The 23,801-nt window shown below is 32.6% G+C and overlaps 3 protein-coding genes across 3 annotated transcripts; 2 read left to right on the forward strand and 1 right to left on the reverse strand.

The window, feature by feature from the left end:
- The first annotated feature begins 1,730 nt into the window (after positions 1-1,730).
- LOC115701334 (probable GTP-binding protein OBGC2) lies at positions 1,731-11,722 on the forward strand. Its single transcript, XM_030629103.2, has 10 exons — positions 1,731-1,933; positions 2,202-2,677; positions 2,820-2,911; positions 3,301-3,384; positions 3,770-3,847; positions 4,527-4,727; positions 4,803-4,910; positions 4,988-5,062; positions 5,203-5,408; positions 11,294-11,722. The coding sequence occupies exons 1-10, from the start codon at positions 1,848-1,850 to the stop codon at positions 11,391-11,393; spliced, it is 1,506 nt and encodes a 501-aa protein (XP_030484963.1). The 5' UTR covers positions 1,731-1,847; the 3' UTR covers positions 11,394-11,722.
- A 4,953-nt stretch (positions 11,723-16,675) lies between these two features.
- On the forward strand, positions 16,676-19,002 carry LOC115701352 (dehydration-responsive element-binding protein 2D-like). Its single transcript, XM_061106932.1, has one exon. It carries the CDS (start codon positions 17,831-17,833, stop codon positions 18,647-18,649), a length of 819 nt encoding a protein of 272 aa, XP_060962915.1. The 5' UTR covers positions 16,676-17,830; the 3' UTR covers positions 18,650-19,002.
- A 411-nt stretch (positions 19,003-19,413) lies between these two features.
- Positions 19,414-22,465, reverse strand: LOC115701340 (purple acid phosphatase 2). Its single transcript, XM_030629113.2, has 8 exons — positions 21,845-22,465; positions 21,519-21,719; positions 21,316-21,427; positions 20,976-21,205; positions 20,723-20,861; positions 20,218-20,438; positions 19,992-20,113; positions 19,414-19,817 (listed from the first exon to the last, which is right to left on the reverse strand). Exons 1-8 carry the CDS (start codon positions 22,040-22,042, stop codon positions 19,616-19,618), a joined length of 1,425 nt encoding a protein of 474 aa, XP_030484973.2. The 5' UTR covers positions 22,043-22,465; the 3' UTR covers positions 19,414-19,615.
- Between the last annotated feature and the right edge of the window lie 1,336 nt (positions 22,466-23,801).

The raw sequence follows: 23,801 nt of genomic DNA on the forward strand, positions 1-23,801 counted from the left end.
CGTTTATGGTCGTTCAGAGCAAATTCAAGTTCTTTAAAATTAGTTGAAGGACATAAAAGACTATTATGGTCGCATAGTGTAAATTCAAGGTCGTTTATGGTCGTTCAGATCAAATTCAAGTTCTTTAAAATTGGTTGAAGACCATAAAAGACCATGATGGTCGCTTAATGTAAATTCAAGGTCGTTTATGGTCGTTCAAATTAAATTTAAATTCTTTAAAATTGGTTGAAGACCATAAAAGACCACGACGGTCGCATAATGTAAGTTCAAGGTCGTTTATGGTCGTTCTATGCAAATTCAAGTTCTTTAAATGGTTGAAAAACATAAAAGACCATGATGGTTGCATAATGTAAATTTAAGGTTGTTTATGGTCGTTCAGAGAAAATTCAAGTTCTTTAAAGTTAGTTAAAGAACATAAAAGACCATGATGGTCGCATAGTGTAAATTTAAGGTCGTTTATGGTTATTCAGAGCAAATTCAAGGTCTTTTATCCATAAATTACAAAAATTAAAATTATAACCCAAAAGACTGTAATAAAATATATATGTGACCTGTTCATGTTCATTGGGTGGTGTGGGTATTGTGGTTGATGCATCACTTGTTGATTCCATTATAATTCTGAATGATTAGTTATTGCAATAAGAGATTGAGAGAAGAAAAATATTAATAGCTACAATTGAAAAAAAAATTAAAGAAAAGAAACAAAATGAGAAGAGACAAGGAAATTATTAGGATTTACCTTTGTTAGAATGAATTTCAAATTTTTTTGTCTATGGCTGCCACCACTTGCCATCATTCATGAATAATGGGTGGTCTTTTTGGTCTTACCAGCAAGAAGAAGAAAAAGGATGAGAAGAGGAAGAGAAGAAGAAGAATGGTTCACTTGCGAGCATTCATGGTCTTTTTAGTCTTATTAGCAAGAAGAAGGAGTGACTAGGGTGAGGAGAAGAAGAGAAGAAAAAAAACAAAAAGAAAGAGAGGCTGTAAAAAAAAAAATTAGGGTTAGTATTTTGTTTTATGAGGTTTTAATTAATTTTATTTAATATTAAATTAATTTTTTAAATATTAAGTGTAAAATAAAAGTAATTAAAGAAAAAGAAAAAAGAAAAGTCTATTTTGCTAATTTCAATTTGTCAAAATCTATTTTGACAAATTTTACAGACGGAAGTATGGGTCAAAATCTTCTAGCGCGCGCATGAGTAGAGAGGTCGTGGAAGTTGATCGTGTTCTCTGGAGAAGCAGTAGTAGAATTTTATTTTTGGCTAATTAGTAATTCTTCCCCCCGAACTTTAACATGTACTAAATCGTACCCCCTGAACTTTTTTGGCCGTTAGAAATTTCCCCCAAACTATTGAGATTGTTAAATTTAAGGACTTTTGTTTGATTTCATTCAATTTTACTGTTTCAGTGATTGTTTATGTACTAAACCATGCTCCCCAGACTTTAATATCTACCAAATCATGCCCCTCAAATTTTGATATGTACTAAATCATGCCCCTTGAACTTTCATCCATGTTAGAATTTTTTTACTAAAATTAGATAAAAGTCCTTAAATTTAACAATCTCAATAGTTCAGGGGGAATTTTTAACGGCAAAAAAATTTCAGAGGGCACGATTTAGTATGTCAAAGTTCGGAGGGAAAAATTACTAATTAGCCTTTATTTTTTAATTAAGCTAATGAAAGAAAGGGTATTAATGGGAACCCAAAAGGGCCGACCCTATAAATAGTCCAATTGAGTATAGGGCTGGGTTTTTTGGATAGGACTAGCCAAACCCGCCCCAACGCAAAGCCACCTCCTTTCCTTGCTCACTAGTTGCCGTTGGCTCCCTAGCTTTGGTATTCGTACATGGCCTCCCTCCTCTCTTTGCCGCCATTAACTTCCTCTTTTTCCCGGGATCATTCCTTCTTCTCCGCCGTCTTCTTCCACAAAAGGTACCTGTTTGGTTCTCGAGAAAACATCAAACCATTATGGCTTTGAGTTCCGTTGCTCAAAACTGATTGCTTTTCCATTTTTCTCAATTCGGTAAAACTTGCAAATTGTAATTTAGAAGCGAATAAATACACCGATAATGCAGATTTCTTAGTCTAATTGTTAGGAATACTCATGAGGATTGATTTCTAATTAGTCAGTCTATTGTTCATTTCGTTTGCCATTGTTACTTCACTTCATATTTTAGTAACATTCCATATGTTTCCATAGGTGTGACAAACGGTCATGGAATTTTGAAAACATTCGATACTACACGATCAAGTGCAGACTTGCCCGAGCCAAAGAGCCTTCTTCTGCAAAACAAGACATGGTGATAAGAGAACCTCACAAGTATTTTGATCAAGTCATAATTACAGTTCGTTCAGGTGATGGAGGCCATGGTGCTGTCCTCAATATGCCCAATCAACAGGGAGGTGGTAAGTTGCAAGGAAAACGCGACAAGGAAAATGCCAGAAAGAAAGGTTCGTACAAAAGGGACTTTGATGGGTCTCTTATCCTTCCCGCGGGTGGGCATGGAGGAGATGTAGTAATTTATGCAGACGAGGGTAAAGATTCATTGTTGGAACTTCATATGAAAAGCCGGTCTAATGCCAAACGTGGTGGAAATGTTAATGCCATGGGTGTTCTGAACTCGCAATTGCGGGATGGACTTCCTGCGCCAATTTTGCGGATTCCTGTGCCTGTAGGTTTGTATGTCAGTTATGTTTTCATTATCTTTATAGGACGTCTATGTTTCATGTAAATTGTTTGAGGAGTCTATGGAGTACTATGCATTTCAAATCTGGTCTATCGTTTTGCCTCATTATTTTTTGTTGATAAACTTGACAGGCACAGTAGTTAAGCATAAACGAGGGAAGTTGTTAGCTGATCTAGCGCGTCCGGGTGATGAAATCCTTGTGGCAAGGGGTGGTCAAGGAGGGGTGAGACACAAAACATTGCATTTTAAATGTAGTGGAATTTTAGCGAAGATTTGCTTAGTTTATTTATTTCTATAATTTTCTCAATGTAGGTAATTGTGAGGGCTTACTTATGTAGTCTCTCTTCTTCTATTGTAGTCTCACGTTTCATCAGATTTTAGGTCATAGCGAGTGAACTCAACTGATATAACACTCAAAGCAATACAATTTACAATTGCCTTTAAATATAATTAATAAACAAATAAATGTATAAACATGAAAAATGTGTGATTAGTAATGTTTGCATGTTTTTGTATGGCCAAGCTTTTGAGAGGAAGTACTATATGCAATATTTACATTGTTGGTCAATATCATTTTGTGATTCAGATGTAAGTTTTGTTGGTTTGTGGCAGATTAGCTTGTTAGACATGCCTCAACACAGAAAACAAAAGGTGATGGCTTTAACCACAAATGTGATGAGAGACGATAGTGATAAGGTAAAGTTGTCCCCCCTTTTTTCCCTTCTAGTTGATAAACAAGTATTTTCTGGTAAAATGTCCATTAAGATTCAAGGCAAAGTTAACTCCCAAAGCGAATGTAATATTGATACACAATGAGAACATTTGCTATATCTCTTTCTTTTGGCTATCAATCATCATGCTTCATGATGCATAAATTGAGATATGATTGTCATCATTAATTTTTGAATGTGTTTGAAGTCAAATAATGTAATTTGATTGGTGGTTTCTGTCTACTAATTACATAATCAGATTTTGCAGTCTAAAAATGCATGGTACAGGCATTTACTAGCTTACTGTCTTTTCTTAGTTTATATATATACGTATTATTTTAAAAATATTTTTTCTTTATGCTTCATCATAGGTTTTAGTCCTTGGTCAACCTGGAGAAGAGGTTAGTTTGGAGTTGATTCTACGAGTTGTCGCTGATGTTGGTTTGGTTGTAAGTATCACTTCACTTTTTCATTATTAATTTTTTAATAATTGATTTTTTTTTTCTTGGTCGGTATCAAAGAATTGATCTTTGGGTTTCACTGATTACAAATAAGAAAACTTTAATAATGTCAAAGAAGAATATTTGAGGTTCTGAAGTACTTGGTGCTTTTATTTTTTCTTCTTTCTAAAGAACAGCCAATATGAGATATGTGGATAAACCTGCTTGGCCAAATTCTAGACTCTGTTCTATACTCATAATATTATTGTTAGTATTATTATTATTATTTTTAAATAATCTTCATGTTAATCTGCAGGCAATATGAAATATTTGGTTCCTTCCTTCCAAAAAAAAAAAAAAAACTAGGTGCTTTTCTTTTTTCCCTCCAAGGAACAGGCAATATGATCTAATCTGATACTTTTTCTGGAAGTCTTGCCGTTTACAATTTGTGTTCCATGAAAGTAGAAGGTTTGAACCTGTTAAAAAGATAATTGAGACAATTATATTTATAAACACTGTTGATTCAGTTTCAACCGATTATTTGTTTATAACGCAATCTTGTGGATTTTGTTTATTAATTCTGTCTTTAACTGAGTTTAATATTCAAACTTTGTTCATAGATCTTGATGCTGAATAAGGTAAGATTGAGATTTTAGATGCTGAAGTTTTCTACTTTTTATTACTTTAGGGTCTTCCAAATGCTGGGAAATCAACTCTTTTGGCAGCCATAACACTTGCAAAGCCAGATATTGCTGATTATCCCTTCACAACCTTAATGCCAAACCTTGGACGCCTTGATGGTGACCCAAGTTTAGGGGCAGAGATGTATTCTTCTGAAGCAACGCTTGCAGATTTACCTGGTCTTATAGAAGGGGCTCATCTTGGAAAGGTAAATTCTTCTTATTATCTTGCTTGCCTGCTAATTAAAATTCCACAAGTTGTTTTATAATTGTGTTACCTTTAGGGTCTTGGTCGCAATTTTTTAAGGCACTTGAGGAGAACTCGAGTATTAGTGCATGTTGTTGATGCAGCAGCTGCAGATCCTATACAAGACTACAGAACTGTTAAAGAAGTATGTATGTGATAACTTTTGCTACTTGTTTATTTGACGCTAAAACTTTGCTAAAATGCTGTTTGTATAATTTTCAGGAATTACGAATGTACAATCCCAATTATCTTGAGCGACCATACATTGTAGTTTTGAATAAAATTGACCTTCCTGAGGTTTGTTTTGCTATTGTTTCCCCATCTTTTCTCTTGTTATGCAAGTTTTTTTTTTTGAATGGGTTATACAAGTTCTGGTTTGCCTTTAACTTCTGTTTTTCTGTTGCTGGAATTCTTATGTTGGCAATAAATATATATAGGCAAGGGACAGTCTTTCCTCTTTGAAAGAAGAAATATTTGGAATTGGATGTGAGAGGATAACATCTAAACTAGAGTTAATCTCTGACAAAACACTCAAACCTTCGTCCCCTGAAGTTCATGATGCTCTAGATCATAATGAAGAGAGAAAAGAGAAACAACTTGAGGACTATCCAAGGCCTCTTGCTGTTGTGGGAGTCAGTGTTCTGTAAGTTCATTATTTCTCTTTGAAATTTTCTATTTGGCTAACTTGTTGTCATTCTTTCATAAATGAAAAAAATTGATTTGGAAAACCCATGGAAATACAACAATCAATCAAGCACCTTGAATCCCCTTCATAGCCCTATCAAACTCAAACTAGAAAATTCACACTGAAAACCTTCATACCACACCAATAGCAATGCAAGAAAGAAAAGATCATAGGATTTACGAGGTTTGACCAAGATCATCTATGTCCTTGGAATAGCAGCCAATCTTACTATTCATTCAATAATGGTTACACCAATTGAGATTCTCTCTTCCGCAACCCTTCTCAAGAAAAATACCTATCACAAACTCTATTGTTTTCTCTAAGTGTTGCATACTCACAAATTGTAATCACGTTATTCTCTTAGGGCTCATTTGGTAGGCCGTATAACGGTCATATTGTATTAAATAACAATGAACTCTATGTTTGAATAAAACTTTGTATAGTATTAATTATTACGACCATAAATTTTAACGCAATTCGAATCGTATTGTTTAATACATAACGAATAATCCGTATTATCTTATATTATAATATTTAGAAAGAATCCAGGTTTGGGGACCTAGACCTTAGACTCTGGCCTCGGACTTAGACTTGGATCTTGGACCCCGGCTCCGAACTTTGGACTCGGCCCCGAACCCCGAACACGGACACTGGACCTAAACCCGACCCTAGACCCGGACCCCGACCCCAGACCTAAACCCGGCCCCGACTCAGACTTCGGCCCTGGACCCGGATTCAGCCCTGGACCTAGACCTAGATTTGGCCTTGGACTTAAGACTCCAGACTTGGACCTCGATTTGGCGTTCGGGTTTGGGGATAGGGTCCGGGTATAGGTCGATCCGGGATTTGTGGCCCGGGGCTAGAGATGGAATCTTGGTCCACGGCTGGGCTCGAGTTTATGGTAGATAATATAATTTTAGACAATCTATTAATATACAAGTCAATAACAAACATAGTATTGTATTAAGTATATTAAACGAACCCTTAATGAACTAAATCACTCACTTTATATATCATAGCAAAGTGACCTTACAATACAAGTGAACCAATAAAAATGAAGTTGGAACCCCTCCTTAACTAACCAAGTTGATTTTCCCCACCAAAAAAGTCCTTTCTTGAAAATATGCTTGGGTGTTGCGACACAAGGACAACGTTGTGACGCGTAAGATCTAAATACTAGGCCAAAGGATTCATGGGTGTTGCAACACATAGAAATACTATCGTGATGCTAGCAGCATTCTGGGTCGGGATTGCAACACCTAAGGCCTGACTTGCATTCTTCATATCTTCAGCAAATGGCATTGCGTCATACAGGCACCAGCATCGTGACGTATAAGATCAACGCATAAATTTATAACTGTTTGAAATGGTGTTTTGAGGGACGGTCAGAATTCTCAAGGCATAAGGCTTACACCTTGAGGATGAGCAGGGAGGTGTTAGCTTCCTTCGTGTGAGACATTACCTCAATTTCTTATTATACTAAAAAAACCCAGATTTCAAGTTCTCAAGCCTTCATTTTGGAACCTGCCCCCTCTTCTTTTTGACAAACACTCTCCTCTTCCCTTATTCATGTTGTTTTAGGATAGTAGACACTAGGATTCTATGTTCTTATATAATATTTAATGTTTTATGTCATGCATCTATCCCTTCAAACTGGTTACATCTTGTCAAATCATCCGTCTTTGCTTGCTATTAACATGTCATCCACATATAATTAAAATAAATCATATCAGAAATTTTCCATTTGATTGTTTTTGTCCGTACAAGAACTTCTTGAAAATGACATCACTACTATTGATTCACTTCTTAAATTTCGCTTCTAAACACTACAAGTTGTATGCTTTTACACCCACTTCAATGCTTTTGGTTCAAGTTTGTCTTTCCTTAATTGTGCATAAAAAATTCAATCAAACACCCTTAGTCTATCATAGCTAAAGCAAGACCAAATTTCTTCTTATGTTTTCAAACCTATTGTAGCTTATGGACATCTATTGATCAAATATGCCACGGTTGACACAACTTCAACCCAAAAAATCTTCGGTAAACTTGCACTAAGAAACAGTCATTTTACCCTCTCCAATATAGTTCTATTAAACATTTCGTTGCGAATTTTAATACACGTGCAAGTGTACATAGTCAAAAATAAGTACGAGTCTTGTCTTGACATGAATTGTGTTAGTAGCAAATTGTGTAAAGTTAACACCTACCAACTTGGACCAAAACAACTGATAATGATTTGATTAAACCTAAAATCTAAGAAAAGTATGCTATAAAAAATTGGGCTTTACTAACTGAGAATTCCAAACAAATTCACAGGCTTTCAACACATTTCTAAACACTACTTCCATTTAGTTATGCAAGGTGAAATATACATCTATACTATTACAAATCACAATCTAAAGTGAGTAGTCTTGCACCATTCAAGTGACAAGTTTATTAATCTTAATCTTTTCAGCACTAGTAATAATTGAATTACCCTCAATTGATGGCCAAATAAAAGCTACCTCCCAACAACATACCAAAATTACATATTACAGTTCATCAACAATTCTAGCTACTAAAAAATTTGCTTATGATTAAATCTGTAAAACAGCTAAAATATTCATATTCGTGTTCTCAAAAGATTACATGAAGATTTAAATACCAAATAAAGAGAGGTTAAGAGAAATTAAGCCATTAATGATGTCTTAACATGTTCTTCCTCCTTGTACTTTCTTCTTCTCCCTTGCAAGCCTCCTATTTTCATTCTTTTCTTTTTCTTCATCGCTTGGGTATTCTCTCTAGTGACTGCTGAAAAGAATGGCGTGAGAGAATCCCTAATGGCGGCTGGTGCTTTTGTTTTAAATATCATCTCCTTCCAAAAACTAGGGTACCAATTAGGGAACCTTTTATCTTTTTCATCACATGTCAGCTCCTTTCTTCTTTTTAGACCACCTTTAATTATATTACATATGACTTTATTTTTCCGAAAGTCACCAAACAAATTTAAGAAAAGCTCATTAAATGACTACTGACCTTGTTTCTCACATTGATCCCTCAATAGCAACTTTGCTCAAAATGCTGCAGCATTGCTACCAAATTCTGCACCAAAAATGAGCCTTTAAAATCAATTGAGCTCTCTTAAAATACACATAATTAAGGTAGATTAATTACTTAATGAAATAAAAACAATTCAATCTAAATTAAACCATAAATTATTGAGAACAAACCTACATTAATACACAAAAAAGTCAAATAACTTTACTTTCATGGAGTTATCATCTCTCAAGTCTAGTTTGTTGAGGTGTACCAGCTGCAGTTTATTAGCACTATATTGAAGACCATTGTCAGTTCTCAACTTTTTAAACTTTTTACCGGCCTGGTTTTCAATCAATACTCCAATGTTTAATCTTCTGAAACACTTCATCATTACGTTTCAAAATGAAGACCCGTAGCTTTCGAGAAAAATTATCAACAAAAATTAAGAAATATTTTGAACTTGAATGTGATGGAATTCTTGAAGGCCCTTACAAGTCTGAATGAATATAAATATATAGTTCCCTTCGGTTTGTTGCCTAGTACCAAAGTTGACTCTACAAGCCTTACATATAGTATTCACAGAAATCTAAGCTGTCCAACTTCTCCCCACATAGCAATACTTGTTTGCTCAATTCAGTCAAACTTCTCTCTCACTTGTCCAAGCCTCTTGTGCCAAAGAGTTGTATTTTTTTTCTTCTCGAAAATAGGGTATTGCCATCAAGTGAATATATTCGGTTCTTCTTAATTCCTCTCATAACAACAAGAGACTTTAGTTACCTTCATGATGTTCTCTACTTTGACAATAAAGTCTTGATCATCCAAAATTGCAACTGAGATAAAGTTTTGTTTTATTTTGGGCACATATCTAACATTCCTCAACACCCATCTTCCATCCTATCATGAAGTCCAAGTCTCGTGTTTCCAGTTCCAACCATCAGGCACGATTTCTTGTCTACAAGAAACCCCTAAACGCATTGTTCTTCCTTGAATTCTTCAAACCATGATCTGTTTGCAGTCATATGGAACATCCTCTGTAGCCATTTCTCATCTGAACCTGGTGATGAGACTAACAAGGCATCTGAAGACTCATAACCATCACTTGCTACAACAGCATCACCATGTTCTCTAAACTTCGCAGCGCTTGGCTCCAATCCATTTAAATTTCAAACACAATCCTTCAAATATGCCTATCTTGGGACAATGATAACACTATATTATTATTATTATCTTTCTTCGAGCTGATTGCAATCCAGATCTCCCATTTTTGTTCTCTCTCTTGTCAGAGCTACCTCTAGGCTCTAGCAAGTAGACTCTCCATTATTACTTGCTTTGGCTTCACTTCTCCGATTTAATGTCTTTGAGTTTAAGGCTGCTTGAACTTCATCCTTAGACAAGGACTCTCAACCATTAAAGAGTGATTCCATTTAAGTTTGTACATTATTTTGGCAAAGAACTTCTAAGGAGTAAGGGTTGATCTTCATCTTCAATTGATACAACAATGTTCTCATGATCAACGATGAAGTTGTTGAAATCTGTCATTCTATTGACTTCTTCTCTACAATCTTGAAGGAGTAAAGAGCTTGCTTCAAATACAACCGATTTAACATTGGCTTTGTCACGTGCAAGCCTTCAAGCTTCAGGCATACCCCTACAACAGCTGTTTCTTTAGAGATTTTCCTCAAAACCCGAACATCTCCAAGAACTATGTCCCTTGCTTTATATATCACAACAAAAGTGATCATATTATACAAGATAGCCAATAGAAAAATGAAAGTGAGAACCCGCTCAATTAACCAAACTGATTTTCCCACCAGACTTACTTTCCTGATACGCTTGCATTCTAGGTTGGCGTCGTGGTGCCTAAGCCTTGACTCATATTATTCACATCTTTATTGAACAGCGTTGCAATGCTCAAGCACCGGCATAGATGCTAAGAGTGTTTGCGGTGTGAGTGATATGGGATTTAAGCTAATTTTTCAAACTAAACCATGATTTTTACAATTTTTCAAACTGTGACATACTACAACACCTCAAAACAGCAAAAACTACACCAAAAAAAGCGATACAGTGTAGCGGTTTACACTATTGATATAATTTTAGTATCACAATAAAAATACATCATTTTATTAAAGTTTCAACAACACGTAATAAAAATACAGCAAAGTTCAAACTAATATATATACATACATAATCTTTTTCTTTTAGCACAAATAAAAAATAATTTTTAAAGTTTCAAACCCTACAAAGTATGTCAATAATTTTTTATACATAAATCTTTAAAGACTTGAAATAGACATTTTATACATACATAATCTTTTATATATACATTTTTTTGAGACAAAACTTAGATCAATATATTTTGAAATTTAACTCAAAACAATATATAAAATAGTAAAATTAGGGCGGTGCTGTGCGATTTAAAGAGCAATTATTGTATCTAAAATTGCAAATTGTATTGCACACTGTGGTTTGACAAAAATACAAACTACAACTGCATTACAAAAAATGTATTTTTTATACGGTGTGGATAGTTTGTGCGGTATAAACAGTTTGATGAACAATTTTAAGATTCATATAAGACCAGCCCGTGTATCCATAGCAAAGGAAAGCTAAATTATGTGAACCATACAAATTCGTTCTGTCTAAGAAATTCAATTTTCTTGCTCAAATTTTCCTAGGTAGATTTAGCTCCACAGGAGACGTGCTTAATTTATATATGTTTATTTTTTGACTATTATATATTTACTGCATATGATAAGAGAGTTCCTAGTAAGAATTTCCCTTAAAATTATTGATCTTTATTTCATTGTTACTTCTTTTGGCAGGAAAGGCATCAATGTAAAAGAAATGTTGAAAGAGATAAGAGAAGCTTTAAGGAAATGCAAAGATTCTATTGAACCGTTGGAGTTGAGTGGGAGACAATGAGACTGACATTAGAAGAGCATTTTCTTTACCTGGCTTGTATACATTGGTAGATAATTAGGTCTGTATCATATGTATAATTGCTTTAGGCGTTTATAAATGGGGGTGTATTGTGCTTTTTAATCTGTCCTAGCTTAGAGCTGCCTAGTTACTGGTGGCAGCCCAGTACGTGCACACGCTTCTGCATATGGGGACGAGTTGAATTTTGAACTTGTCAGGTTTGAGCTTTATGATTATCTTCAAATGGATAATATTTTCGAATATTTATATATATATATTCTGTTGATAAATATTTGTTAGATAGTCAAAATACATTATTTTTTTCTGTGTTATATCATTCAAGTTTTCACTCGTGGTGTTTTACATTTATATGCTGGTATGGCAAAAATTAGAAACACTGGATTCTTATTTCAAGGAAAGAAGAAAAGTTTTTTTTTTTTTGAACAAGGAAAGAAGAAAGGTTGAATTGTTATATATGGAGGTTAATTAGATAATAATACTTGGTGTTAGTGTATATTTTTATGGCTTATTTGTATGGTAGGTTAAATTAGGGGTGTTTATTCATTTCAAACTGTACTATTCTACTCATGGTGTATTTGATTTGTATTAAGTGTGGATTTTATATTTTAGATCTAATATGATCTGCACAATAGTTCAAATCTAATTCAATTCAATCCATAAAAGTGCAGATTGGATTGGTTACTTTGAATTAGTTACTTTTTAATACTAAATTATTTAATATTTATTTAAAATATATTTTTTTACATAACTAATAACAAAACAAAATAAATTATTGTTCTTTTATGTCTTTAATAACAAATTCAAAAAGAAAATTTTTTAGGGGAATTACCTTATATACTATTTTTTTAACTTTTTTTTTTCTTTTCAAATTTACAGTTTGAGTTTTTAAAGTGGTTGCAGCGCTAGTTGTAATAGGGATTTCTATACGATTTTTTGTTGGAATTTAGGTTGCAGTACTAGTTGCAATAGAGGTTTCTATGTAGAATTTCGTAAAAATGCAAAAAAAATTATTTTAAAGTGTGAAAATGAAAAAGTCCCAAAAAATTATATGTAGAAAAAATTTATTAATTTTGTTTTAAATTATATTTTTTCCATATATAATAATAGAAAATAAATTTAATCTTTTGAAATATATTGATATTATATGTATTAGATTCTTAAATTATTATTTTATTGCATTAAAATATTAATTGTATATATAATTTTTAGGGTAAATACCAGTTTGGACTCTGTGTTTTGCAAAAGTTACTTATTGGATCATCTGTTTTGTTAAATGACAAAATAGACCCTGTATTATGGTACAAATATGATCTTAAATCAATTTTTTTTGTCAAAATAAAATTTAATTATAATCCGATCTAAAAGTGTTATGACAAAACTGTTTACATTTCTATATCTGTTCGTATTAGGAATTGCCTTCAAGTTAATTATATTAAAAAAAGTTGTCAAAAATTAAGCTCAGGGTTCTATTTTTACCATTTTAGAAAATACAGGGTCCATTTTGTCATTTAACAAAACACATGGTCCAATCGATAACTTTTGCAAAACACAAGGTCCAAAATTATATTTAGTGGATTGAATTGGATCGATTATTTTTATATATCAATCAACATTCTATCCGTACAAGTGCGGATATTAAATTTTTTAATCCAATCTAATATGCACATGTGCAGATATCCGCATTTTACAGATTTGATTGGATTGGATCGTACGGAATGGATGGAATCGAGTATTTTATGAACACCCATACTCTAAATTTTATAGGTTTTAGCAAGTTGGTTCCCATATTTTATTTTTTTGGTAAATTAATTCTCAAACTATATAAGTTTTTAAATGATGATGTTTTGTTTATTTAGTTTTGTATTATTTTAAATATTTTTATATTGATATACGTTATCAAATTAAAAATAATACATACCTTTTTATTTGTAGAGTAATTTACGATAAAAATATCTAAGTTTAATTTTGGGTTGCAAATAAATACCTAAATTTAATTTTTGACGGTAAAAATAATTAAGTTATATTTCTGGAACTCCTTAAGTACCTGACCGTTAAGTGTCAAGTCATTATTCACGTGTTATTTTCTTATTAGTACATCTAAGCTATTTTTTTTAAAAGATATAAAAATTTAATGACTTGGACCAATCAAGAATTACCACGTAGCAATTTACTTAACACTTAACTGCCAGTAACTACTACTTACAGAAGTTCTAAAATTATAATTTAGGTATTATTACCGTTAAAAATTAATCAATACTTTATAAATTCACTTTTCAGTTAAAAAAAAAACAAAACAAAAAAAACATCATAAATTCTAAAATAGAGAAGAATTTTAGAATCGTGTGTATTGGAACTACAAGATTTTATCAATTTTTTTTAGTGTGTATTTACTTTTTTGAACATTTATTATGTATACTATACATTATAAAAAAATTTATTATATTGTTATATATAAAAGGATGATGAAAAAGGAGGGCCTTTTAAATAGGGAAGTTTATAATAAAAGTAATACTATTTTAGACTCTGTATTTTGTAAAAGTTACAGATTGGACCATCTATTTTGTTAAATGACAAAATGGATCCTGTATTTTCAAAATAGTACAAATAAGATTCTGAATTGATTTTTTGTCAAATTAAAACATAATAATAATTGGACTTAGAGGTATTATGACAAAACAATGATTAAATTTTCTACATCTGTTCATGTTAGGAATTATCTTCAAGTTGATTATATTAAAAAAAATTGTCGAAAATTGAGCTCAGGGTCCTATTTGTACTATTTTTGAAAATACAGGATCCATTTTGTAATTTAACAAAATAAAAGGACTAATTAGTATTTTTTACAAAACACATGGTCTAAAATGGTATTTACCCTTACAGTAATGTACATCTTTTGCATCTAATTTACAATAATAATGTTACTACTATTATTGACATGCCACATCAACTAAATTTGATGTTTTTGATATTTTTTGACGTGTTTTGACATTTTTTTGTTTTTTTTTTATTTTTCTGTATGTAAAGTCCTTTTTTTTGGTAATTTAGATGCCAAAATAGCTTTTATTTTATGGTGAGATTTGTTTGCATTCATAACCGATTTTCCCACCTTTATTATTTGGTTTTATTGCTCTTTTCTATGTTAGGAAAGATTAATTTTTCAGCTGGACTTCTCTTGTATGGAAACTTCTTGTAAGAGAAGAAATTCTCATATGGAAAGTTAGTTTTTATGGCAGGTATCAAGACCCTATACAAATCAGACTCGTTTATGGCAAGTTTCCTTTTCTGATCTGATTTGTTGCGTCAGAATTTGTTTCTAAAGCTGCAAATCAAGTTTATCTTAGGAAAGTTTTGTACAGCTGTAGATTCGACCTTGTGGCTGTCTCTAGGGTTTCTATGTTCTATAAATAGAACCTAGAGAGAAGCCATTCGAATCAGCTCTTCTAGTTTTTATTTTTTGCATTTTTTTTATTTGTGAGAAGAGTTTTTTTTTTTTTTGTGAGAACCTAGTTGTTCATGTAGGTTCTAATATTTTTCATATTTGTTCTTACTTTGTCTTAGAGTTTGTTAGAACGACTTGATTGAACAACAGAGTGGTCTTCGGGAGAAGACTTGTTCAAGCCTTACTTCGGGAGGAAGTAAGCACGCACACTTCAAAGACAAAGGGAGTTCGCTGTTTGAAGGTGTTCAGAAGTCAGATTCATAAAGTGCATTACAAAGGATTGCGGAAATAATTCAGAGGGAGTCTAAACTTGTTTAAGTCAATTGTCTTTGTAATTGTTAATACTTTATTAATTGATTTTATTTTTTGGGCGTGACCCCGTAGACTAGGAGTGTTCAAAAGAACACTGATAGCACGTACAAATCTCTTGTGTCAAGTGATTTAATTTTCTGTAATTATTTTTATATTCTGTCTAATCTGTTTTGTCGCTGCAAAACTGGGTTCTGCAGTAACAGAATTACATTCTGCTTCTGTAGACGTATACAATTTTATATTTTTGTATATATTATTGACATTTGCAAAAACTTGATTTTTCACTGTATTTTAAAAGTAACTTTTTGGTTACTAATATTGTTGATAAAAAACCAATTAGTTACCTTTATATATAAAAAAAAAACTTTATTTTTATATCATATAATTTGAGATACATTTTGGTTACTCTCTAAAAACTGATTTGTATACATTTTAGTAACTAATTAGTTATTTTTAAGTTATATTATGGTAGATTATAAATTAAATTATATTTAAGTAACCTTAAAAAAAATTCGAAACTAATGAGTTGTCATGTAATATAATAAGTTACCATTTTTATATACTGATTATTTTATATATTTTTTTATTATTTTAAAAGATAATTAGTTATTTTATAATATAATATAATTTAATTAATTTAAATCTAAAATGAATATTAACTAAGATTTTAAAGAATTTATAAAATAGTAACATATCACTATATTAGTAACCAATTTTTTTGAAAATAGCGAAGAACCATATGCTTCTCACATTTTGAAATGTTCACATTGAATAGTTAATCACAATGATAGTTTTTTTAAGCTCATCCGAGTAACGATATAATCAAAAATTATTTTTAAAGTTTGAGAGAAGATAAAAAAATAAAAAAAAAGAGAAAGAAGCATGATAAAAAGTAAGAAATAAAAAAGAGAGAAAGAAGCATGATATAAAGAGGGGGGAGGAGGAAAGAGAGAAAGAAAGAAATGTATAAATAAAGGTAAAATAAATTATTTTGGACAATTTTCTAATAATATATAGAACCTTAATTATGCAATGGCTCAAGCTGCCATATGCTTGGATCGGTCCTGTTCGGATTCCAAACCTTATTTAGGATCCCATATCCAGTTGCAGACCTCAACCCGCAAAAAAAATGTTAAATAAAATATAAAGCTGTCTTTAAAATAAAAAATAATATTTTGATGTTTTTTTTTAAACTTAGTATTTAAAAAACTGTTGTTAACCAAATCCCTCATTTTAGTTTTCAAAATTAATTTTTTATTTTTAAAAAAATTAAAATATATAATTTTTTAGTTACTTTTTTTTTTTTTTTTTTTTATTTTTTAAATTTCACTTATTTAACGGGCTAAAAAGTCAGCAATAACATTTGGAGTCGGATTACAATAAGAGAAATATTTGTGAAAGAAAAGGCCTAATATATAATAGTACCAAACTCTGAAGATCATCTGTATTACTATAAATTGTTTACAGCAAAGGAAGGCAATTGGAATTTGGAAAACACATAACATAAAGCCAATCTTAATTAACTAATTTTCACTTACATTAACTTCTTTAATTTTTCATTAGTAAAATATAGAAATAATACAATAATAATTTTAACAACAAAAGAAAAAGTAAGATGGATGGATGGATGGATATGAACTCTTCTAATACTTTTTTTCTGTAATATACATCTCTCTCTCTCTCTCTCTCTTTTAACTTTTATAATCTTTATTACTATATATAGCACGAAACATAGTGTAAAGAATGTAGAGAAAAATAAAATTGAAAAATATTTAGTAATGATGCGCCACTAGTCTAGAAAGAAAAGGTAAGATTGAGAATAGTGCATCCATCTAGAGCCAATCTTTTTGGGAATACCAAGTTTAGAGAGTGAAGTAGTGAATGGAGTGGTCTGTCACTGTCTCCAAAGCCCTCACCACTTCATGGGACGTTAGAAGCCCCACGTATTAATTTTACGTTGCTATTTGTCATGTGCTTGTTTTGGAATTACCGCATGGGCTTATCTCTAACCGTTTCATTAATCGTCACCGCTTCCAAGACTAAAATGCCCCAACTTCTCTCCTACTACAATTACTTCCCTCAAATCCAGTACAATATTATCTTTTATCTTTTTACACTATTATCATTATTTTACCAAACATATATATATATATTATTATATTCATATATATAAAGACCAGGGTTTGGGTTTGCTCTTCCTGAGTTTGCCACCTGAGCCTACTGATGCAAACAAGGGGGTTCGCCAAGTGTGTGTAAGAGAATTGAACAGTAAGGTTGCCCATGGACACGATTTGTACGGTTCATCATGCCAAGTATCAGCTCAACCCCACCAGCAGCCACGTTTCAGGTCAGCTTCGCATCTCTCATTACTCTCTTTCCTATCCCTTCCTTCCTTGCTTATTTGTCATTTATATATACTACGCCTCCCTTTAACCCAACTCTCCTATGACTTGTATTCTTAAATCAAATATTATCTACTTCTTTTCTCTTCTCTTCACTTAATATATACATCATCATCATCATCATCTTCATTATATATATATCTATATAACTTGCTACTATACACTCATTTGAATTCAAATATCTCTCTCTCTCTCTCTCTCTCTCTCTCTCTCTCTCTCTCTCTCTCTCTCTCTCTCTCTATTTATATCTATTTTTCAACTCAACAATGTTGAAGTCAAGCATTGGATTTGTGGAGAGAAGACAGGTGAAGAGGCCAGCTCAGGCAAGTTCAAGAAAAGGGTGCATGCGAGGCAAGGGTGGACCCGAGAACGCCACTTGTACTTTCAAGGGCGTTCGACAGAGGACTTGGGGGAAATGGGTTGCCGAGATCCGAGAGCCAAACCGCGGTGCCCGTCTCTGGTTAGGGACTTTCGACACGTCCAATGAAGCCGCCATGGCTTACGACGCCGCTGCCCGTAAACTCTACGGCTCCGAAGCTAAACTCAATCTCCCCAAACTACTACTACCCTGCACTTCTCCTCCTCCTCCACCACCACCCTCCTCATCCTCAACCTCCTCCACCTCCTCCTCCTCCTCCTCATCATCATCATCCTCATCTCACAACAAAATTGATCATATTCGTTCTCCGATATCTGATAATCAGAAGGAGTTAACAGCCAACCTGGACCAACAACCACCCCAGGCTGTTGTTGTGAATGAGAAAATGAAAATTGATCATAACAAATCAAATACTTCTGTAAATATTGCTCCTGTGGCTGTGGACGGCGTTATCCCTCCCCCACCGTGTGATGATGAGCATCACAATTCGAAGGTGGAGCATGATGATCAAGTAGTGGAGAGAGTAAAAGCAGCAGGGCTGTGGGGGAGTGTGGACACTACGTTGCCTGAGTTCGATGATAATGAGATATGGGCTGAGGCTGAGATGTCTCTCGACTTTCCAATCATGGAAAATCCGAGCATTTTCAGTGCCAACATTGTTGATGGAACTGGCTGGGAAACTCTACGCTCTCCTTGGTGCATGTAAATTATAAGAAGATGAAAAGAAAGGATGCTATAGGCTTAAATTATTAGATATTTATACAATCAATTATGTGTAAATTAATAAGATATATATATATATATATACTTAAATCGATTATAAATATAGGTATAAAGTAAACTAGATATGTAGGTAGTAGTAGTAGTAGTAGTAGTAATAATATGGGTTTCTGGGATATTCATTACATGCGCTTATTTGTATGCAGTTATTAATTTTTAATTTCTGTTTCTGTTTTTAATTTTTTGTTGTGTTGTTGGGGTTTGGGAGTACTGTTGTTATGTATAAAAATCTAGCTGGCAAGCGTGCTCATTTTATGAAACTTATAGGTTTGTTTGTTAGTTGGTAAATGGTATGTGCTCATTTTATTATTATTGTTTATATTTGCTGCCCCTCTATGTAGAATAGCTCTCTCTATTTTCTCATTATATATATGTATTCAGTTGGTTTTCAACACAATGCGTCATGACTGATGGATTCTTCTCTTCTGAATTATCAGTAGAGAGTAGATATAATTGACAGTCTGGGTGGTCTGGCGTAGTAGCTAGGAGTGCTGTTTTGGATTCTTGTACAGGTTTTCAGCAGGCCGCCTCTATCTGATCTTATTCTCCTTTTCCTCTTCTTCAACACTGTTAAAAAATATCTTATTTTGAGTTGAGTTATAGCCTCAATTCATTTGTCGTTATGCGTTCTATATTTCCACCACTGCTTCTGTACATTTACCATATTTGGTCCAAGTTCATGGTAAAAAATAAGACATAATTATGATGTTATTATTCCACTATGTAGTTAACTGGCACAAACTATATTGATCCAAGGTTTGTTACTAACTATTACAAATAAGATAATTCGTCCCAATAGCAAACTTTGTAAGATTTGCTAATTAAATAATTAGTGTCCGTGGACATGGTTGATGGTAGAGTGAGAAGAAGTTGTTTCTGGAGTTTTTGAGTATTATAAAATGGCTATGGATGATTGTTCAGGTGAAGGGTTCCAGTATCTGTTGTGGAGCCATGTGGAATCAGCTTCAACCGCATAGCCATCTTGATTTCGATGCCAACTATAAAAGGCATGACTTCTGTTCTTTATCTCAAATATCCCATGACCAAAGCTAGCTTCCCGATAAGCAGAGTAGCTTGGCTGTGGCTCTGTCATCCTGCAGTCCACACACACCACACCCCCACCCCCAAATGAAATTAATAATAAAAAATAAAATAAAACTCTGAAAATGATAGATCAGAAACTTTATTCGGTGTGTGTAACTGGCTAGTAATAAATACTGAAAAGATATGGCAATTGAGAGATAATAAAGTAATAATAGTAGACATACTCTGTCACCAATCCTTTAAGATTTCCTCCATCTCCAATTGTTATGTAAACTGGTGCTGATTGGTCACTTTTGGGTGTGCAAATCCCATTCACAATTCTATATGCCACATTTGATATGCGTTCCTGGGATTTAAAGATGTCAAAACACATTTAATATGGGTTTGGTTTAATTAATTAACACTATATTTAAAGAATTTAATTGTGTAGAAAGTAAAAAGGGGCCGTACAGATCTTTCATAGGCATGAACATGGCCTGAGAAAACTACATCAACTTTGTACTTGACGAACCATGGTTCGAAAACCACTCTCATGGGTTCACCCTCCATGAAATGATCCACATAACTATTGTATATTGGGCAATGAACCAGAACAATAAGCCACGGTGTCTCTGTTCGGTCCACTTTTGGTAGCTCTTTCATTAGCCATTTATACTGAGGAGTTGATTTAACTACACACACACATACACGCAAATATAGAGAAAAAGGGTCAAAACAAACATAACAAGTCCCGTTTTTCTTGAAACTATAAATAAATACAAGGAATCTTTCTGTGTTCTGTGAGTGGTTTCTTCTGACTAATGAAGTCATCACTCCTCCAATATCTTCCTCGTTTTCAGAGCTATTTGTCACTTCAAACATCATAGACAGCTAAAATTGTAGTGATCCTATATAGCAAGAAACACACTCTCACACACACACACAAAAACAGGAGGTGGAAGAAGAGTGACGTTACCAAATGCTGAATAAGAAGACAACACTATGATGTGTGCTGAAGCTCGTTTGATAGAATACCAAAGAGGAGATGTACTTTGTGAAGCTCTGTACGGTACATGAAAACGGCTCGTATAAGGTTTGAAAGGTTCACTCTCACCCTGCAAGGAAACTCATTTGATCAAATCATTGCTCCACATACACGTAGTTAAAGCAAACCTCATAAGTTTTACATTTATTTAGCACAAGTCAAAAGTCAAAATTATGATCCATACAAGTTGTGGAGCAAATTCAACTTCATGATTCCCTACAGTCCAAATCCAAGGTTGATAAGCAGCATTTCTTTCTACAAACCTTCCCCAAGTGTCCCATCTAGTACCATCATGAAAAGGGTAGTCGTTTGCATAAGAAAGGTCCCCAACAAACAATACGGTTTGCCCTTTTGCAGGGTTTAACTCATAATGTGTAAGTGTTCTGTTTGAATCATGAGATTGGCCCATATCCCCTGCCCTCCCCCCCAAAAAAAACAAGTAAGGTCATTTTATATTGAAGATCAAACATTAAATGAAATATTATTACAAATTTAAATCAAATATATGATTTCAGTATGGTTACCAATAATGCCAAAAGTGTAGGGAACATCCGGACCAAGACTTGGAGGAGTAATAAACCAAAATTTCCTTGTGGCATTACCAATTCCAACTTGATAGAAATATTTGGTGTCAAACTGCAATTACAAGCACAAAACAATCATATCATATGGATCTCAAAATAATGAATTGGGGGTTAATTAATTGATAAATAATACTACTACTTACCTCCAAATTGTCAATGGTGCAGTGATGGAGGTAACCAGAAGTGTAGTTGAAGTAGCTGTAAGTAATAAAAAAACCCTGGGCACTGTACTTCAGGTGGCTCTTTTCTGACCAGTAAAGTAGTGTACTTGAGCCAGGTTCATCTGGAGTAACCCAAGAGACAATCACACCCTTGCCCACATGATCTCCTTGTGTAATATGAACCTTATATCACATAAATATTATTCAAACCTTAGAAGTCAAAGAAATTAATATAATTAGTACGAGCAACCAAGCAGATAGGGACCGATTGATTGAGTTGAGACTCGAGAATGAGAATGAAAACTCACCTGTTGAGGGGCATTATAACCGGAGGGTACTCTGAAAACATCACTCTCAATTGGCATATCTCTCGAGAAATCAATACTCCTAACATAACTACTTGTTATTCCACCATCACATAACATTAATCCCCAGAAAAAAAGATTAATAATAATAATAATAATCAAAACACTATCACATCCCCACCTCACTTCCATTCTTAACATAAGATTATACCTTATCGATCTATCTATTGATCACCTTTACCAAACAATACAGAGAAAGTGTCCCTTTTTATACACTCAAATGACTTCTCTTTCTCAGTGTACATTTTTTGATCAAATAATGGAGAATAATATCTTTATTTTAAAAAAATTAATAATCTCTTATCATCTCAGAAAGCTGAAAGCAGCCAATGACCATAATGGTTTGTTGGACACTATTTGACTTCATTGCAAATACAAAAAAACAATAAACAAAAGTAGAAATGCGTATTAAAGTAAACGTCTTTTCTTCTAATTGCCATTGTATTGTAGTCATTATTGATTAAAGCGTGTAGTTTCGGTAACTCGGACAAAGAACTAGAGGGTTTTCAACACTTCACCTTTTATCCTCATAATTAAGGTCTCATAATCTTCCTTCTTTTAATTAAATTAATGTTCTATTTCATCTTTTTTTTTTTTATATATATATATATAATTCTCCTGCTTTAATTATGCTTTAAACTAGTTTTTCATTTTTTGGGAGTTATTATAATATATCAATCCAAGTTAATTGATACTTTTTATACAGTAGAACCTCTATCCAAGAATATACTTGGGACCAAGAAAATAATATTCTAATTGAGAGGTTATAACTAAATAGAGTTACACTTAAAAAAAAAAATCAAAATATCAAAAAATATTAATGTAACAAAAATACCAATAAACAATTCTTAATACTATATTATATTAAAATTATTTTCGAGTACATATAATATTTATACATGTAATATAATTTGAAATAAAATTATTAATTCTACATAAATAAATTTATAAAATATATGTATATATTTTTTTAAGATGTAATTATTCTTATATAGAGGTATATTTTATTAATACGGGACTTAAAAAATGTATAACTAATTACAATATAGAGGTTATTCTTATTTATAACTGGCTCAAATTGGGACTTCATTTTTTTTATAATAAATTAGAGGTTATTCTTGAATAGAGTATTCTTAAATAGAGGTTCTACTGTACTAAGTTTGGAACACCATGTGAATAATATTATATTTGATTCAATCCAAAAATGAAACTCTTTTAAAATATGCTTACAAATATATAGTAAGAGATATGCTCATTATTGGGTTTGGGAGAGTGGATTTTTATATTTTATAATATTTTGTTTTAAATTGTCTTGGACAGATGTACAATAGTATCTGTTGTAAAATCTAGCATGAGCTCACTAACTTATTGCCACTTGTTCCATATTTTACTTTTTGATTAAAGAAAAATAGCGTGCAAATAAGGCATCTCAGTGACTTATTATGACATATATATACATCATCATATTTAATCCCAAAAAAATAAAAACTCCATTTAGGTAATTAATGAGAGATTTTTGTCCACTACTTTTCTTTTCCCTTGTATAGTCTAAAGTAGTTCTAAAGCTTTTCAGTTCTATGGTGGTTTCCTTTGACACTTGGAGAATTTATAACAATTTGTTTTAAATGACTGTATATATTAAATTTTTAAAAAGATTCTAAATAATTTATTATGCTAAAAGCAGAGGTTAAAGTATTTATTTCATACACATATGTAAACATAAAGATAAATACATGTACAAAAAGTTGTTTCATAAAATAAATAAATCAGAATTTTTTATTAAACTGAAAAAACGTATGTTAGCACTATAATACACATTACCGTATGGAAAATTAGAATTAGGGGTGTGCAGAAAGTCATCCAATCCAATTCCAACTGACCGATCCAATCCCAACCGATC

This window comes from Cannabis sativa, chromosome X, assembly GCF_029168945.1.
Source record: "Cannabis sativa cultivar Pink pepper isolate KNU-18-1 chromosome X, ASM2916894v1, whole genome shotgun sequence".
Classification (NCBI taxonomy): Eukaryota; Viridiplantae; Streptophyta; class Magnoliopsida; order Rosales; family Cannabaceae; genus Cannabis; species Cannabis sativa.

Excerpts from the sequence above, each read along its gene's own strand:
- LOC115701352 (XM_061106932.1), top strand. The coding sequence starts at position 17,831 with ATGTTGAAGTCAAGCATTGGATTTGTGGAGAGAAGACAGGTGAAGAGG.
- LOC115701340 (XM_030629113.2), bottom strand. The coding sequence starts at position 22,042 with ATGTTAAGAATGGAAGTGAGGTGGGGATGTGATAGTGTTTTGATTATT. Across the intron at positions 21,206-21,315 it reads CTACACTTTTGGCATTATTG|GGGATATGGGCCAATCTCAT; the intron begins GTAACCATACTG and ends GGGGGAGGGCAG. Across the intron at positions 20,439-20,722 it reads GTCTTCTTATTCAGCATTTG|TTAAATCAACTCCTCAGTAT; the intron begins GTAACGTCACTC and ends GTGTGTGTGTAG.
- LOC115701334 (XM_030629103.2), top strand. The coding sequence starts at position 1,848 with ATGGCCTCCCTCCTCTCTTTGCCGCCATTAACTTCCTCTTTTTCCCGG. Across the intron at positions 3,385-3,769 it reads TGAGAGACGATAGTGATAAG|GTTTTAGTCCTTGGTCAACC; the intron begins GTAAAGTTGTCC and ends GCTTCATCATAG. Across the intron at positions 4,911-4,987 it reads ACTACAGAACTGTTAAAGAA|GAATTACGAATGTACAATCC; the intron begins GTATGTATGTGA and ends TATAATTTTCAG.